The sequence below is a fragment of the Scyliorhinus torazame genome, chromosome 13, assembly GCF_047496885.1.
Source record: "Scyliorhinus torazame isolate Kashiwa2021f chromosome 13, sScyTor2.1, whole genome shotgun sequence".
NCBI classification, from domain to species: domain Eukaryota; kingdom Metazoa; phylum Chordata; class Chondrichthyes; order Carcharhiniformes; family Scyliorhinidae; genus Scyliorhinus; species Scyliorhinus torazame.
The window spans coordinates 180383556-180399171 of NC_092719.1; the positions used below are offsets into that span (position 1 = coordinate 180383556).

Here is a 15616-nt window from a genome sequence, read left to right on the forward strand (position 1 = left end):
CCCATAGTTATTAGAGTGCTTTTTCAAAGAAAGTTCATAAAGTTAAAAGAACTGGTGCTTTTTTTCTTTTTAAGGCGTGCAAGAGGAATTATCTCCAGCCCAGCTGCAAGTCGTTTCAGCAGAGGAGCGAAGTACTACACTAAAAGTGCTGCTGTCTGGAATGTCAGAAATCAGGGGGTGAGCCACAAGAGAATTTATAAGATCTTTTCATTCCTTTCAGAAATTGATCGAAAATGTATTGTTTTTGAGGTAATATTTGTTTGACATTATGTTGAATGTGACCCTAACATTTTTTTTAATAAACATTTTATTGAGGTATTTTTGGTATAGTGACAACAACAAAAGAAACAATATACATGAAACCATAAACATAGTGCAAAAGCCATTTACCTCTCGTACAGGTCCCACCCTTATTGACCCCCTACTCTAATCTAAACTACTCCCCTCCCCCGTCTGCTGACGATTAATTTCCCGCAAAGAAGTCGACGAACAGTTGCCACCTCCGGGTGAACCCTAACTGTGACCCTCAAGCCGAACCCTGAATCCCCCTTAGCGGTAGGAGCAGAAAGGTTGACACCTGTTTACGAAGGAAGTCCCGCACCTGCAGATACCTGAATTTGTTTCCCCTCGCCAACCCAAACTTTTCCTACAATGCCCTCATTCTCGGAAAGCTCCCCTCTATGAACATATCCCCCATCCTCTCAATCCCCGCTCTCCGCCATAACCGGAAACCCCCCTCGTCTTTACTCCCTGGGGCAAACCGGTGATTATCACAGATTGGGGCCCAGACCAATGCTCCCACATGCCGCCCTAAACTGGCCCCAAACTCTCAGGGCCACCACCACCACTGGACTGGTGGAGTACTGTGCCAGCGGGAACAGCAGAGGCGCCGTTACCAACGCCCCCAAACTGGTGCCCTTACATGAAGCTGCCTCCATACGCACCCATGCCGACCCCTCCCCCACCACTCACTTCCTGATCATGGCTATATTCGCTGCCCAGTAATAGTTACTGAAATTTGACAGCGCCAGCCCGCCCTCTCCCCGACTCTGCTCAGGCATTACCTTCCTTACTCGCGGGGTCTTGCCCACCCAGACGAAGCCCTTGAGCACTCTGTTGACCCGCTTAAAAAAGGACCGTGGAATAAAGATGGGGAGACGCTGAAATACAAATTGGAATCTCGGGAGGACCGTCATCTTCACCGTTTGCACCCTCCGAGACAGAGACAATGGAAGCGCGTCCCATCTCCGAAAATCGTCCTTCATTTGGTCCACCAGCCGGGCTCGATTCAATTTATGCAGCCGACCCCATTCCCGCGCCACTTGGATGCCTAGGTACCGAAAGCTTCCCTTTACTAACCTAAACGGCAGCTCTCCCAGTCGCCTCTCCTGTCCCCTCACCTGGACCACAAACATAGAACAAAAATATAGAAAATACAGCACAGAACAGGCCCTTCGGCCCACGATGTTGTGCCGAACCTTTGTCCTAGATTAATCATAGATTATCATTGAATTTACAGTGCAGAAGGAGGCCATTCGGCCCTTTGAGTCTGCACCGGCTCTTGGAAAGAGCACCCTACCCAAACTCAATACCTCCACCCAACACCAAGGGCAATTTGGACATTAAGGGCAATTTATCATTGGCCAATTCACCTAACCCGCACATCTTTGGACTGTAGGAGGAAACCGGAACACCCGGAGGAAACCCACGCAGACACGGGGAGGACGTGCAGACTCCGCACAGACAGTGACCCAAGCCGGAATCGAACCTGGGACCCTGGAGCTGTGAAGCAATTGTGCTATCCACAATGCTACCGTGCTGCCCTTGAGAACAAATAAATCTACACTATATCATTTTACCGTAAACCATGTACCTATCCAATAGCTGCTTGAAGGTCCCTAATGTTTCCGACTCAACTACTTCCACAGGCCGTGCATTCCATGCCCCCACTACTCTCTGGGTAAAGAACCTACCTCTGATATCCCTCCTATATCTTCCACCTTTCGCCTTAAATTTATGTCCCCTTGTAATGGTTTGTTCCACCCGGGGAAAAAGTCTCTGACTGTCTACTCTATCTATTCCCCTGATCATCTTATAAACCTCTATCAAGTCGCCCCCCATCCTTCTCCGTTCTAATGAGAAAAGGCCTAGCACCCTCAACCTCTCCTCGTAAGACCTACTCTCCATTCCAGGCAACATCCTGGTAAATCTTCTTTGCACCTTTTCCAAAGCTTCCACATCCTTCCTAAAATGAGGCGTCCAGAACTGTACACAGTACTCCAAATGTGGCCTTACCAAAGTTTTGTACAGCTGCATCATCACCTCACGGCTCTTAAATTCAATCCCTCTGTTAATGAACGCGAGCACACCATCGGCCTTCTTCACAACTCTATCCACTTGAGTGGCAACTTTCAAAGATGTATGAACATAGACCCCAAGATCTCTGCTCCTCCACATTGCCAAGAACTCTACTGTTAACCCTGTATTCCACATTCATATTTGTCCTTCCAAAATGGACAACCTCACACTTTTCAGGGTTAAACTCCATCTGCCACTTCTCAGCCCAGCTCTGCATCTTATCTATGTCTCTTTGCAGCCGACAACAGCCCTCCTTACTATCCACAACTCCACCAATCTTCGTATCGTCTGCAAATTTACTGACCCACCCTTCAACTCCCTCATCCAAGTCATTAATGAAAATCACAAACAGCAGAGGACCCAGAACTGATCCCTGCGGTACGCCACTTGTAACTGGGATTAAGGCTGAATATTTGCCATCCACCACCACTCTCTGACTTCTATCGGTTAGCCAGTTCGTTATCCAACTGGCCAAATTTCCCACTATCCCATGCTTCCTTACTTTCTGCTAAGCCTACCATGGGGAACCTTATCAAATGCCTTACTAAAATCCATGTACACTACATCCACTACTTTACCTTCATCCACATGCTTGGTCACCTCCTCAAAGAATTCAATAAGACTTGTAAGGCAAGACCTACCCCTCACAAATCCGTGCTGACTATCCCTAATCGAGCAGTGTCTTTCCAGATGCTCAGAAATCCTATCCTTCAGTACCCTTTCCATTACTTTGCCTACCACCAAAGTAAGACTAACTGGCCTGTAATTCCCAAGGTTATCCCTAGTCCCTTTTTTGAACAGGGGCACGACATTCGCCACTCTCCAATCCCCTGGTACCACCCCTGTTGACAGTGAGGACGAAAAGATCATTGTCAACGTCTCTGCAATTTCATCTCTTGCTTCCCATAGAATCCTTGGATATATCCCGTCAGGCCCAGGGGACTTGTCTATCCTCAAGTTTTTCAAAATGCCCAACACATCTTCCTTCCTAACAAGTATTTCCTCGAGCTTACCAATCTGTTTCACACTGTCCTCTCCAACAATATCGCCCCTCTCATTTGTAAATACAGAAGAAAAGTACTCGTTCAAGATGTCTCCTATCTCTTCAGACTCAATACACAATCTCCCGCTACTGTCCTTGATCGGACCTACCCTCGCTCTAGTCATTCTCATATTTCTCACATATGTGTAAAAGGCCTTGGGGTTTTCCTTGATCCTACCCGCCAAAGATTGTTTATGCCCTCTCTTAGCTCTCCTAATCCCTTTCTTCAGTTCCCTCCTGGCTATCTTGTATCCCTCCAATGCCCTGTCTGAACCTTGTTTCCTCAGCCTTACATAAGTCTCCTTTTTCCTCTTAACAAGACATTCAACCTCTCTTGTCAACCATGGTTCCCTCACTCGACCATCTCTTCCCTGCCTGACAGGGACATACATATCAAGGACACGTAGCACGTGTTCCTTGAACAAGTTCCACATTTCACTTGTGTCAAAGAACAAAGAAATGTACAGCACAGGAACAGGCCCTTCGGCCCTCCAAGCCCGTGCCGACCATGCTGCCCAACTAAGCTACAATCTTCTACACTTCCTGGGTCCGTATCCTTCTATTCCCATCCTATTCATATATTTGTCAAGATGCCCCTTAAATGTCCCTATCGTCCCTGCTTCCACTACCTCCTCCGGTAGCGAGTTCCAGGCACCCACTACCCTCTGCGTAAAAAACTTGCCTCGTACATCTACTCTAAACCTTGCCCCTCTCACCTTAAACCTATGCCCCCTAGTAATTGACACCTCTACCCTGGGGAAAAGCCTCTGACTATCCACTCTGTCTATGCCCTTCCCTGCCAGCCTATGTTCCCAACTTATGCACTTCAATTCTTGTCTGACAACATCGTATTTACCCTTCCCCCAATTGTATACCTTGCCCTGTTGCACGTACCTATCCCTCTCCATTACTAAAGTGAAAGTCACAGAATTGTGGTCACTATCTCCAAAATGCTCCCCCACTAACAAATCTATCACTTGCCCTGGTTCATTACCAAGTACTAAATCCAATATCGCCCCTCCTCTGGTCGGACAATCTACATACTGTGTTAGAAAAGCTTCCTGGACACACTGCACAAAAACCACCCCATCCAAACTATTTGATCTAAAGAGTTTCCACTCAATATTTGGGAAGTTAAAGTCGCCCATGACTACTACCCTATGACTTCTGCACCTTTCCAAAATCTGTTTCCCAATCTGTTCCTCCACATCTCTGCTGCTATTGGGGGGCCTATAGAAAACTCCTAACAAGGTGACTGCTCCTTTCCTATTTCTGACTTCAACCCATACTACCTCAATAGGATGATACTCCTCGAACTGCCTTTCTGCAGCTGTTATACTATCTCTAATTAATAATGCCACCCCCCCACCTCTTTTACCACCCTCCCTAATCTTATTGAAACATCTATAACCAGGGACCTCCAACAACCATTTCTGCCCCTCTTCTATCCAAGTTTCCATGATGGCCACCACATCGTAGTCCCAAGTACCGATCCATGCCTTAAGTTCACCCACCTTATTCCTGATGCTTCTTGCGTTGAAGTATACACACTTCAACCCATCTCCGTGCCTGCAAGTACTCTCCTTTGTCAGTGTTCCCTTCCCCACTGCCTCATTACACGCTTTGGCGTCCTGAATATTGGCTACCTTAGTTGCTGGACTACAAATCCGGTTCCCATTCCCCTGCCAAATTAGTTTAAACCCTCCCGAAGAGTACTAGAAAACCTCCCTCCCAGGATATCGGTGCCCCTCTGGTTCAGATGCAACCCGTCCTGCTTGTACAGGTCCCACCTTCCCCAGAATGCGCTCCAATTATCCAAATACCTGAAGCCCTCCCTCCTACACCATTCCTGCAGCCACGTGTTCAGCTGCACTCTCTCCCTATTCCTAGCCTCGCTATCACGTGGCACCGGCAACAAACCAGAGATGACAACTCTGTCTGTCCTGGCTTTTAACTTCCAGCCTAACTCCCTAAACTTGTTTATTACCTCCACACCCCTTTTCCTACCTATGTCGTTGGTACCAATGTGCACCACTACTTCTGGCTGTTCCCCCTCCCCCTTAAGGATCCTGAAGACACAATCTCACTCTTTCCCATATTAAGCTTATACCCCAATGAACCTAACATTTTGATGGTACTGTTGTACTACCAAAATTGAGGCAGGGCAAGACTTACACTTGCCATAATGTAGTGGCAATGACCCTGCTGTAAACTACATGGTCAGGTTATTTAACACTAAATCACCAGCAATGTCTCAGAAGCGCCAAGAGGCAGGATTTGATGTGGAGTTAAACCTGTGCCGATACTTGATGGTTGCCAGACATGCATGCATCTTCTTCTAGCACCCTGTTGCAGCTGAATTTAGCTTTTATTTTTGAATGGGTGTAACTAGCCAATCTGACGTGCCCAAATTCTGCTCCTCGCTTTCTCCCCCAAAATATTGAATTTCAGGCTTTTTGATAAACTTTGGGGCTGGATTTTACGCTCTTCCACCAACAGGTTTGAAGACAGGGAGGAATATTAGTTCATGTCCAACCCAGCAGTTGCCTTCCTGCAACCTGCCGTGACCTGTTTTGATATGTTACAGGAGGTGTGGGAGCGACAGGTGACCTGTCCACCCTTTGACCTATTGAGCCCCTTGACCCGCAGAGCTGCCAGCCGATCAGATGGCTAGCAGCTCTCTAAGGCAGGGCTTCCTCCTGAGGTAGGGACAGAGGTCTCCTCCAGGGATGAGATGTTTACCTCATTTATCAGAATTCTACCTTTTGCATAATGGAATTTTAACTTTTTTTTCTCGCCTCTCCCTCCAAAGTGGCCCAGGCCAGGAAGAGCGTCTTTCGGCCTGGAAAATTGGCGCCAGGAGCAGGACCCAGGGGAGCCACCACTCAGCCTTGCGCCAGCTCAGACTCAACTGTTATCACTCATTCCACCAGAAGGTTGCACTCTGCTGCTGGCCACTTGATGGAACTGCAGTGTTCAGCAGGGCCAGGAGGGTAAAGCAGTGAACCCTATGGGGATCAGCAGAGCAGGAATGGGGAGAATGGAGCCCAAGTCTCCACAGGGTTCAGCAAACTGAGGGTGGAAGGAGAGTTGGGAATAGGGTCTACTGTGTGAGTGAGGGGCAGAGAAGGTTTGGTTGGATAGAGTGGCTGCTTAGTGAGTAAGTGGAAGAGGAGAGTTGGGAAGAGGAGTAGGTGTGAGGTATGGGGGAGGGGGCTGACGCTTACATTACCAAGAAATATGGAGAGCTTGGCTGAAACCTACATGAGTATATAAAATAACACTTAAACATAGATCTTAATTATTTGGTGCATTATTATATATGATATGGCAACTTTAATAATCACATACTGAATGTAACTATGCTGTTTCAGTGTTTTTGTTTTTGCTGGCATCAGGGGTCATGTTAATTTTCAACAGTTTTTTGTAAATATATTTGTTGGAGATGTGAGTGTCACTGGCAAGGCAAGCCTTTGTTGCCCCTTGTTACCTTTGAGAAAGTTATGCTGAGATGACTTCCGGTTGCGGCTATGCGGAGCTAAGTCGCACATTCGGCAGCTCCCGCAAAAACGGGCTTTTGGGTTCTTTTCAGGGCCCCCAACGGCACTTTTTCGACGTTTCCCGGTTCGGGAAGGAGTCTATAACAGCTCCCCGTCAGTATATGGCTTCAACTAGGAGCGTGGCGACAAAAAAGGTGGTGGTGGATCTGAAGAAGGTGCGAGGGAAGAAGGACAAAATGGCGGTGGGCAGAGACCAGGCAGCGTGGATTCAGTGGGCGGAGGAGCAGCAGGAGGGTATTCAGCGCTGCTTCAGAGAGATTAAAACGGACCTACTAGAACCGATGAAGGCTTCTATTGATAAGCTGCTGGAGACACAGACGGCCCAGGGGGTGGCGATCCGTGAGGCTCGACAAAAGATCTCTGACAATGAGGACAAAATCTTAGGCCTGGCGGTAAAGGTGGAGGCGCACGAGGCGCTCCACAAGAAATGGCAGGAGCGGTTCGAGGAGATGGAGAATCGGTCGAGGCGGAAGAATCTGCGGATTCTGGGCCTCCTGGAGGGGCTGGACGTGGGGGCCTTTTTGGTCACCATGTTGAACTCGCTGATGGGAGCGGGGTCGTTCCAGGGGCCCCTGGAGCTGGAAGGGGCCCATAGAGCGCTGGCGAGGAGGCCCAAGGCTAACGAGCCTCCGCGGGTGGTGCTGGTGAGGTTCCATCGGTTCGTCGATCGGGAGTGTGTGCTCAGGTGGGCCAAGAAGGGGAGGAGCAGCAGGTGGGAGAACGCGGAAGTTCGGATATACCAGGACTGAAGTGGGGAGGTGGCGAAGAGGAGGGCCGGGTACAATCGAGCGAAGGCGGTGCTGCACAGGAAGGGGGTGAAGTTTGGCATGTTGCAGCCGGCGTGACTGTGGATTACCTACAAGGGCCGGCACCATTATTTTGAGTCTCCGGAGGAGGCGTGGGCCTTTGTTCAGGCCGAGAAGTTGGACACAGACTGAGGGTCGGGATGGGCGATTGGGGACTGCGGTTGATATGTTATGTTTATTATTGTTTCGAGGGGGGGAGCCTTTGTATTGCTCCGGGTTTCTTTTTCTCTGTGTTTTTCTCTTTCGGGTCGGTGAGGGTGGCTGGGGCAGGTTGGGCACTGTTTTGGTTGGGTTGGTCGGGGGGGGCTCTTGGAGGGGGGTAGGTAAACGGAACAGGGGGGGTGGACGGCAGTGAGATGGGGCCCCGCGGGGGAAGGGGAGGCCCGAGTCAGGGGTGAGGGGACCGGGCCTGTAAAAGGAGCTGCGTCAGAGGTGGCGGGGCCTGGTAGGTGGAAAGCGCGGGAAGACTGGAGGGTGCTGGGGCGGGGAAGCGAGGGTTGTTTCCCGCGCTTAGAACGGAAGTGGGAGGGGGAGAGCCTATGGATGGGGACGGGAGAGGAGGGTGTGCCACACAATAGGAGGAGTCGAAGGAGAGGCGGGAGTGGCCGGGGTCAGGCGGAAGTGTAGGATGGGTCCGAGCCGGGGGGGGGGCGGGGCGGGGGGGGTCGAGTTGCTGCTGCTATGGTCAAGGAGGAGCTGGAGCGAGTGGGGGGGGGTCGAGACGGGGTATGTCGCTGTGGGGAACGGGCCGGGTGTGGGGTGCGGGCGCGTGGCTGGCCGAGGAGGGGTCATGGCTAGTCGGCGGGGGATGGGGCGGGTAGTCCCCTGATACGGCTGATAACCTGGAATGTAAGGGCACTGAATGGGCCGGTTAAGCGGGCCTGCGTGTTCGCGCACCTGAAGGGGCTCAAGGCGGATGTGGTTATGCTTCAGGAGACACACCTGAAGGTGGCAGGCCAGGTAAGATTGAGGAAAGGGTGGGTAGGTCAGGTGTTTCACTCGGGGCTGCATGCCAAAAATCGAGGGGTGGCGATCTTGGTGGGAAAGAAGGTGTCATTCGAGGCGTCGAGCATTGTGGTAGATAATGGCGGTAGGTACATAATGGTAAGTGGTAAGTTGCAGGGAGAGAGGGTGGTACTGGTCAATGTATATGCCCCGAACTGGGACGATGCCGGTTTTATGCGGCGTATGTTGGGTCGGACCCCAGACTTGGAAGTGGGGGGCCTGATAATGGGGGGAGACTTTAACACGGTGCTGGATCCGGCACTGGATCGCTCCAGGTCTAGGACGGGTAGGAAGCCGGCGGCGGCTAGAGTGCTATGGGGGTTTATGAACCAGATGGGAGGGGTGGCCCCTTGGAGATTTGCAAGGCCGGGGGCTAGGGAATTTTCATTCTTCTCGCATGTCCATAAGGCTTATTCCAGAATCGACTTTATCATTTTGAGTAGGGCGCTGATAGCGAGAGTAGAGGATACTGAGTATTCGGCAATAGCCATTTCGGACCACGCCTCGCATTGGGTGGACTTGCAGATGGGGAGGACTTGCAGATGGGGGTGGAGAGGGACCAGCGCCCGCTGTGTTGCTTGGAGGTGGGGCTGCTGGCGGACAAGGAGGTGAGCGAGCGGGTCCGAGGAAGTATAGAGAGGTACTTGGAGACCAACGACAACGGGGAGGTCCGAGTGGTGATGTTATGGGAGGCACTGAAGGCGGTGGTGAGGGGAGAGCTGATCTCCATTAGGGCCCACAAGGAGCAGGGGGAGAGGGAGAGGCTGGTGGGGGAAATGGTGAGGGTAGACGGGAGCGTAGCCTCCAGGCCGAATTCGACCTGGTGACCACCAGGAAGGCGGAGGTGCAGTGGAGGAAGGCCCAGGGGGCGATTTACAAGTATAGGGAAAAGGCAAGCCGGATGCTGGCGCATCAGCTTCGGAAGCGGGACGCAGCTAGGGAGATCGGGGGAGTTGAGGACTGGGAGCAAGTGTGGTGCGGAGTGGGGTTGGCATCAATGGGGTCTTCAGGGACTTTTACGAGGAATTGTACCGATCCGAGCCCCCACGGGAGGAGGGAGGGATGGGCTGCTTCCTGGACCAATTGAGGTTTCCAAAGGTGGAAGAGGGACTGGTGGCGGGATTGTGGGCCCCAATTGGGCTGGAGGAGCTGATCAAAGGGATAGGGGGAAGGCACCGGGGCCGGATGGTTTCCCGGTCGAATTCTATAAAAAATATAAGGATCTGTTGGGCCCGCTGTTCGTCAGGACCTTTAATGAGGCAAGGGAGGGAGGGGCTTTGCCCTCCTTGATCCTGAAGCGGGACAAGGATCCCTTGCAATGTGGGTCTTACAGACCGATTTCCTTACTAAATGTAGATGCCAAGGTGCTGGCGAAGGTCGTAGCCACGAGGATTGAGGATTGTGTGCCGCAGATCATCCATGAAGACCAGACGGGGTTTGTGAAGAGGAGATAGTTGAACGCGAATGTGCGGAGGCTTTTGAATGTTATCATGATGCCGGAGAGGGAGGGGGAGGCGGAGATAGTGGTGGCGATGGACGCTGAGAAAGTCTTCGATAGGGTAGAGTGGGGGTACCTGTGGGAGGTGCTGAAGAGGTTCGGGTTTGAGGAGGGGTTTGTCAGGTGGGTTAGGCTGTTGTATGAGGTCCCGATGGCGAGTGTGGCCACAAACAGGAGGAGGTCTGAGTACTTTCGGTTGCACCGAGGGACGAGACAGGGGTGTCCCCTGTCCCCCCTGCTCTTCGCACTGGCGATTGAACCGCTGGCTATGGCACTGAGGGAGTCAAGGAACTGGAGGGGGTTGGTGCGGGGTGGGGAGGAGCATAGGGTGTCACTTTATGCGGACGACCTGCTGCTGTATGTGGCGGACCCGGTGGGAGGAATGCCGGAGGTAATGAGGATTCTTAGGGAATTCGGGGACTTTTCGGGGTACAAGCTCAACATGGGGAAGAGCGAGCTGTTCGTAGTTCATCCAGGGGACCAGGAGAGGGGGATTGGCGAGCTCCCACTAAAAAAGGCGGAGAGGAGCTTCAGGTATTTGGGGGTCCAGGTGGCCACGAGCTAGGGGGTCCTGCATAGGCTTAATTTTACAAGGCTGGTGGAACATTGGAGGAGGAGTTCATGAGGTGGGACGCGTTGCCGCTGTCCTTCGCGGGTAGGGTGCATTCAATCAAAATGACGGTGCTCCCAAGGTTTTTGTTCCTGTTCCAGTGCCTCCCCGTGTTTATCCCGAAGGCTTTTTTCAGGCGGGTTAACAGGAGTATAATGGGGTTTGTGTGGGCGCGAGGGACTCAGAGGGTGAGAAGGGTGTTCCTGGAGCGGAGTAGAGATAGGGGGGGACTGGCGCTGCCCAACCTCTGTGGATACTACTGGGCCACCAATGCGACGATGGTGCGCAAGTGGGTGATGGAGGGGGAGGGGGCTGCATGGAAGAGGCTGGAGACGGCGTCTTGTTGGGTTACGAGTCTGGGGGCGCTGGCAACGGCGCCGCTGCCGCTCCCTCCAAGGAGGTATACCACGGGCCTGGTGGTGGTGGCTGCCCTCAAAATATGGGGTCAGTTGAGGCGGCACAGGGGGGAAGTTGGGGCCTCGGCGTGGACCCCATTACGGGGGAACCACCGGTTCGCCCCAGGAAAAACAGGTGGAGGGTTTTCGGGGTGGCACAGGGCAGGGATACGAAAGTTGTGGGACCTGTTTGTGGACGGGAAGTTCGCGAACCTGGGTGAGCTGGAGGAGAAGTACGGACACCCCTGGGGAACACCTTCAGGTACTTACAGTTAAGGGCATTTGCCAGACAGCAGGTGGTGGAATTCCCGCGGCTACTGCCACACACGGGGGACAGGGTGCTCTCGGGGGGCGTGGGTGGGAGTGGGGAAGATCTCGGAAACTTACCAGGTGATGCAGGAGGAGGAGGAGGCCTTGGTGGTGGAGGTGAAAGGTAAGTGGGAGGAGGAGTTGGGAGAGGAGATCGAAGAGGGGATGTGGGCAGATGGGGGGTTGCTTTTCTGGATTGTGTTTTGTACTTAAACCTGTTGGGTTCCTTTTTTCATTTTGTTATTGATATTTTATGAAAACCTTTCATAAAAATTTTTTTTTAAAGAGAAAGTTATGCTGAGTTAAAATAGGGTCAGATTGTAAAATAGTTTGCAAAGCACTGCTATAATCCTTTGCTTCACTTTGCATGTACATAATCCAGCAGGTCATGTTCTGTTGTTAGTATGGACTTGATCTGGTATTTACATCCACTACCTATGATAAAATGCTGAGGTCACTTTGGTGATTTGACCAAATGCATTGGTCCACAGTCTTGACTGGTATAGAAGGTAAAGCAAAAATTACTGTTTCGACCCAGTTAAATTCTAATAATTTTTAGCTGTTTGAAGGGACCTAGTAGCATTTGCATTTCACTACAGATCATAAAAAGTGCTATAATGCATAATCTCTAGGGCAGCACGGTGGTACAGTGGGTTAGCACTGCGGCCTCATGGAGTCGAGGTCCCAGGTTCAATCCCGGCTCTGGGTAACTGTCCGTGTGGAGTTTGCAGTCTCCCTGTGTTTGCGTGGGTTTCGCCCCCACAACCCAAAAAAAGGTGGATTGGCCACGCTAAATTATCCCTCAATTGGAAAAAATGAATTGGGTACTCTAAATTTTTTTAAAAATAAATGCATAACCTCTTGGCCCCCAAAAATTCAGACCTTGTCTTTAGTCGCTCTCACCCCTGGTCTTGTCTTAAAGCAATTAATAATGCTCCCAGCTTTAAATTGTGAGCAGCCACAGGAATTTAGGCGGGCTTCCCCATGACTTTTAAACAAAGGGGTCAAGACCACGGAGCTCCGTAAGATCCCGCCCTTTGTTTCTTCATCTGTCAACACCCTCTGGGTGACACAGTTATTACCCCAGGCAGGAATGCCAGCATTCAGGTGATATCCTGGGTTTCTTTTCTATCTGTCACCCATAAGGTTACTTTCTCAATTACTTTGTAATGAAAACATGAGCACCGCAAGTTCATGAATCATCCTTTCTCTTCTGTGGCACCTCACAATGCAGCGGTACCTTTTTTTAAAAAAAATTTATTCTCCTTTTTCACATTTTCTCCCACATTTACATCCATCAACAATAAACAATAATCAGCAAGATATGTCAGTCCCCATAATAACAACGATCCCATCTACCCACCAACCCCCAAACCTCAACCAGCATGTTTACATAAACAAATGACAAAAAGGAATCGGGGATTACCCGTAGTCACCCTTAATCTTAAACAGCTCTCTCTCTCTCTCTCTTCTCTCCCCCCCCCCAGGTCCCCAGCTCCTCCCGTCCACTGCCTCTTGTAAAACTCCTCCCAACCTCGGTTCCTTCCCCCCAACTTTCCACCCCGGCTAGACCACTCGGACCCTGTTCTACCAGGCTCCGATGGCCGCAGCCCCTCCCCCCACCTCACTCCCGTTCACTGGACGGCTTAAACCGGCCAGCGTGAAGGCCCCCGCCCGGGTCCCTTTCCCACTTGCCCGGCCCTAGGAAAGCCCAAAGATTGGGGCAGCACAGTAGCATTGTGGATAGCACAATTCTTTACAGCTCCAGGGTCCCAGGTTCGATTCCGGCTTGGGTCACTGTCTGTGCGGAGTCTGCGCGTTCTCCCCGTGTGTGCGTGGGTTTCCTCCCACAGTCCAAAGATGTGCAGGTTAGGTGGATTGGCCATAATAAATTGCCCTTAGTGTCCAAAATTGCCCTTAGTGTTGGGTGGGGTTACTGGGTTATGGGGATAGGGTGGAGGTGTTGACCTTGGGTAGGGTGCTCTTTCCAAGAGCCGGTGCAGACTCGATGGGCCGAATGGCTTACTTCTGCACTGTAAATTCTATGATCTATGATCCCCTTTTAGCACACAAACCCCACATATCCACCTACACCCCAAAGAACCCTCATTTCAAGTGACAGTCCCGTCCCTTCCCTTGTCCAAATATATATCACATTGGCTCCTTTAGTCTCTACACCCGCGCGCAGTGGTACAAAAAAGAAGAAAATACAGTCATGAGGTTACATCGGCACATGGCCATTCCTCAATTTGTCAGTTCTGCCACAGTCCTTCTGCGTTCGCAAACTCCTCCGCTGCTTCCGCCGTTCCAAAATAAAAGTCCCTGAGCTTGAAAGTCACCCTCAGCTTCGCTGGATATACAATGCCGCACCGCACCTTGCTAATGTACAGTGCCCTCTTCACCCGGTTGAAGACAGCCCGCCTCCTTGCCAGCTCCACCGTAAAGTCCTGGTATACACGTATACCAGCTCCAGCCCACTGCACCACCCGCTCCTGCTTGGCCCAGCTCAGGACCTTCTCCTTCACACTGTACCTACGGAAGCACAGAGTCACTGCTCTTGGCGGCTCACTCGCCTTTGGTACAGGCCTCCACGACCGATGAGCCCGATCGAGTTCATATCGGGAGATATCGTCCCCCTCCCCCAATAGTTTTGCCAGCATCGCGGCAAAATACTCAGTCGGCTTCGGTCCTTCAACTCCTTCGGGCAGCACCACAATCCTCAAATTCTGTCGCCTGGATCTGTTTTCCAGGTCTTCCATTTTTCCTCGCAGATCCTTGTTAATGTCCATCACCTTCCGCATCTCTTTCCCCATCGAGGCAAGTTGATCACTGTGCTGCAATAACGTCTCCTCCACTTCCTTCAGCGCCTCCCCTTGCTCTCGCACCTCCGGCACTGCGCTCGCCACCTCCGTCCTCACCGGGGAAACCGCCTCCTCCACCAGCACACTCAAAACCTCCCTCATCTCCTTCCTCACCGTCTCCATGCATTTCACAATCTGCGCCAACTGCTTTTCAAATTCCGCAGCCATCACCTTAGTTATTTCTTCAGCTGTAAGCAGTGCGGCCTTTCCTGGTGCGCCAGCCTCCATTTTCCTCGGTGACCCCGCGGCGACCTTTCCACTCACCGACGGACCTTCAGCTGTTTTTTTTTTCGGCCATTTATTTGCTCACCCTCGACATTTTTCTTTGGGTTTTTTTTCCTCCTGTGTCTTCGCTGTGCCTCCTCCGTGCCTTCTCCTTGCTTCTGCCGCCTCCGTGGACCCTGGGACTGGGCTTAAAGCACCAAAAATGCCGTTCCCGAGCGGGAGCCCTCCATTGTGTGGCCGCCTCCCGCCCGCCGTCACCGGAAGTCATCGGTACCTTTTTAAACCAGGGCACGCACAAAACTGAACTTAACATTCCAAAGCTGACCTGCTCATTGCTAGAACAGCTTGTTTTGAGTTGCACTGAATTGCCCTTTAAATACAATATGCTGCTGTAGCCTGGTTCATGATAGGTTTGCACTGTTTTAGCAACTTAAGAGTAAGCAATCAGTATTACACCCAAGCTTCACTTCAGCCTGTCTTTGTACATATCAATATACTAGCAGAAACTCACGACTATTTCATGGATGGTATATGTGATGTTGATCAGTTCCTTTCCTTTAAGCAATGTCTTGATTTTAAAATCCTCACCCTTACTTTCAAATCTCTCCATAGCCTTGTCCCCTCTCCATCTCTTTAATCTCCTCCATCCCCTCAACCCTCTAAGATATCTGTGCTTATCTAATTCCTGATTTTAATCGCTCCACCATTGGTTGCCATGCTTTCAAATGATCAGGACCTGAGGTTCTGGAATACCATCCTTGCATCTCTCTACGTTGCTTTTCGCCTTTTGATCAAGCTTTTGGGCATTTGTCTCAATATCCTTAAATGGCTCAATGCCATATTTTCTTTTTATAATGCTCCTGTTAGGAAATCAAAGGTCGTTTTAAGGGATTTATATTTGTATGGGTAGACATTAGAAATAAGGTACAGTTTTAGGTGTGTTTAAT

General features: G+C 51.0%; 1 protein-coding gene across 4 annotated transcripts in view; it reads left to right on the forward strand.

Annotated features, from left to right (window-relative positions):
- LOC140388403 (constitutive coactivator of PPAR-gamma-like protein 1) overlaps positions 1-15616 on the forward strand; it is a 209436-nt gene that overhangs the window by 186733 nt on the left and 7087 nt on the right. For all 4 annotated transcript variants that reach the window (XM_072472518.1, XM_072472515.1, XM_072472517.1 and 1 more), the window contains one exon: positions 75-177. In XM_072472518.1, coding sequence (XP_072328619.1) covers positions 75-177 — 103 coding nt within the window. The remainder of the gene's footprint in view (positions 1-74; positions 178-15616) is intronic.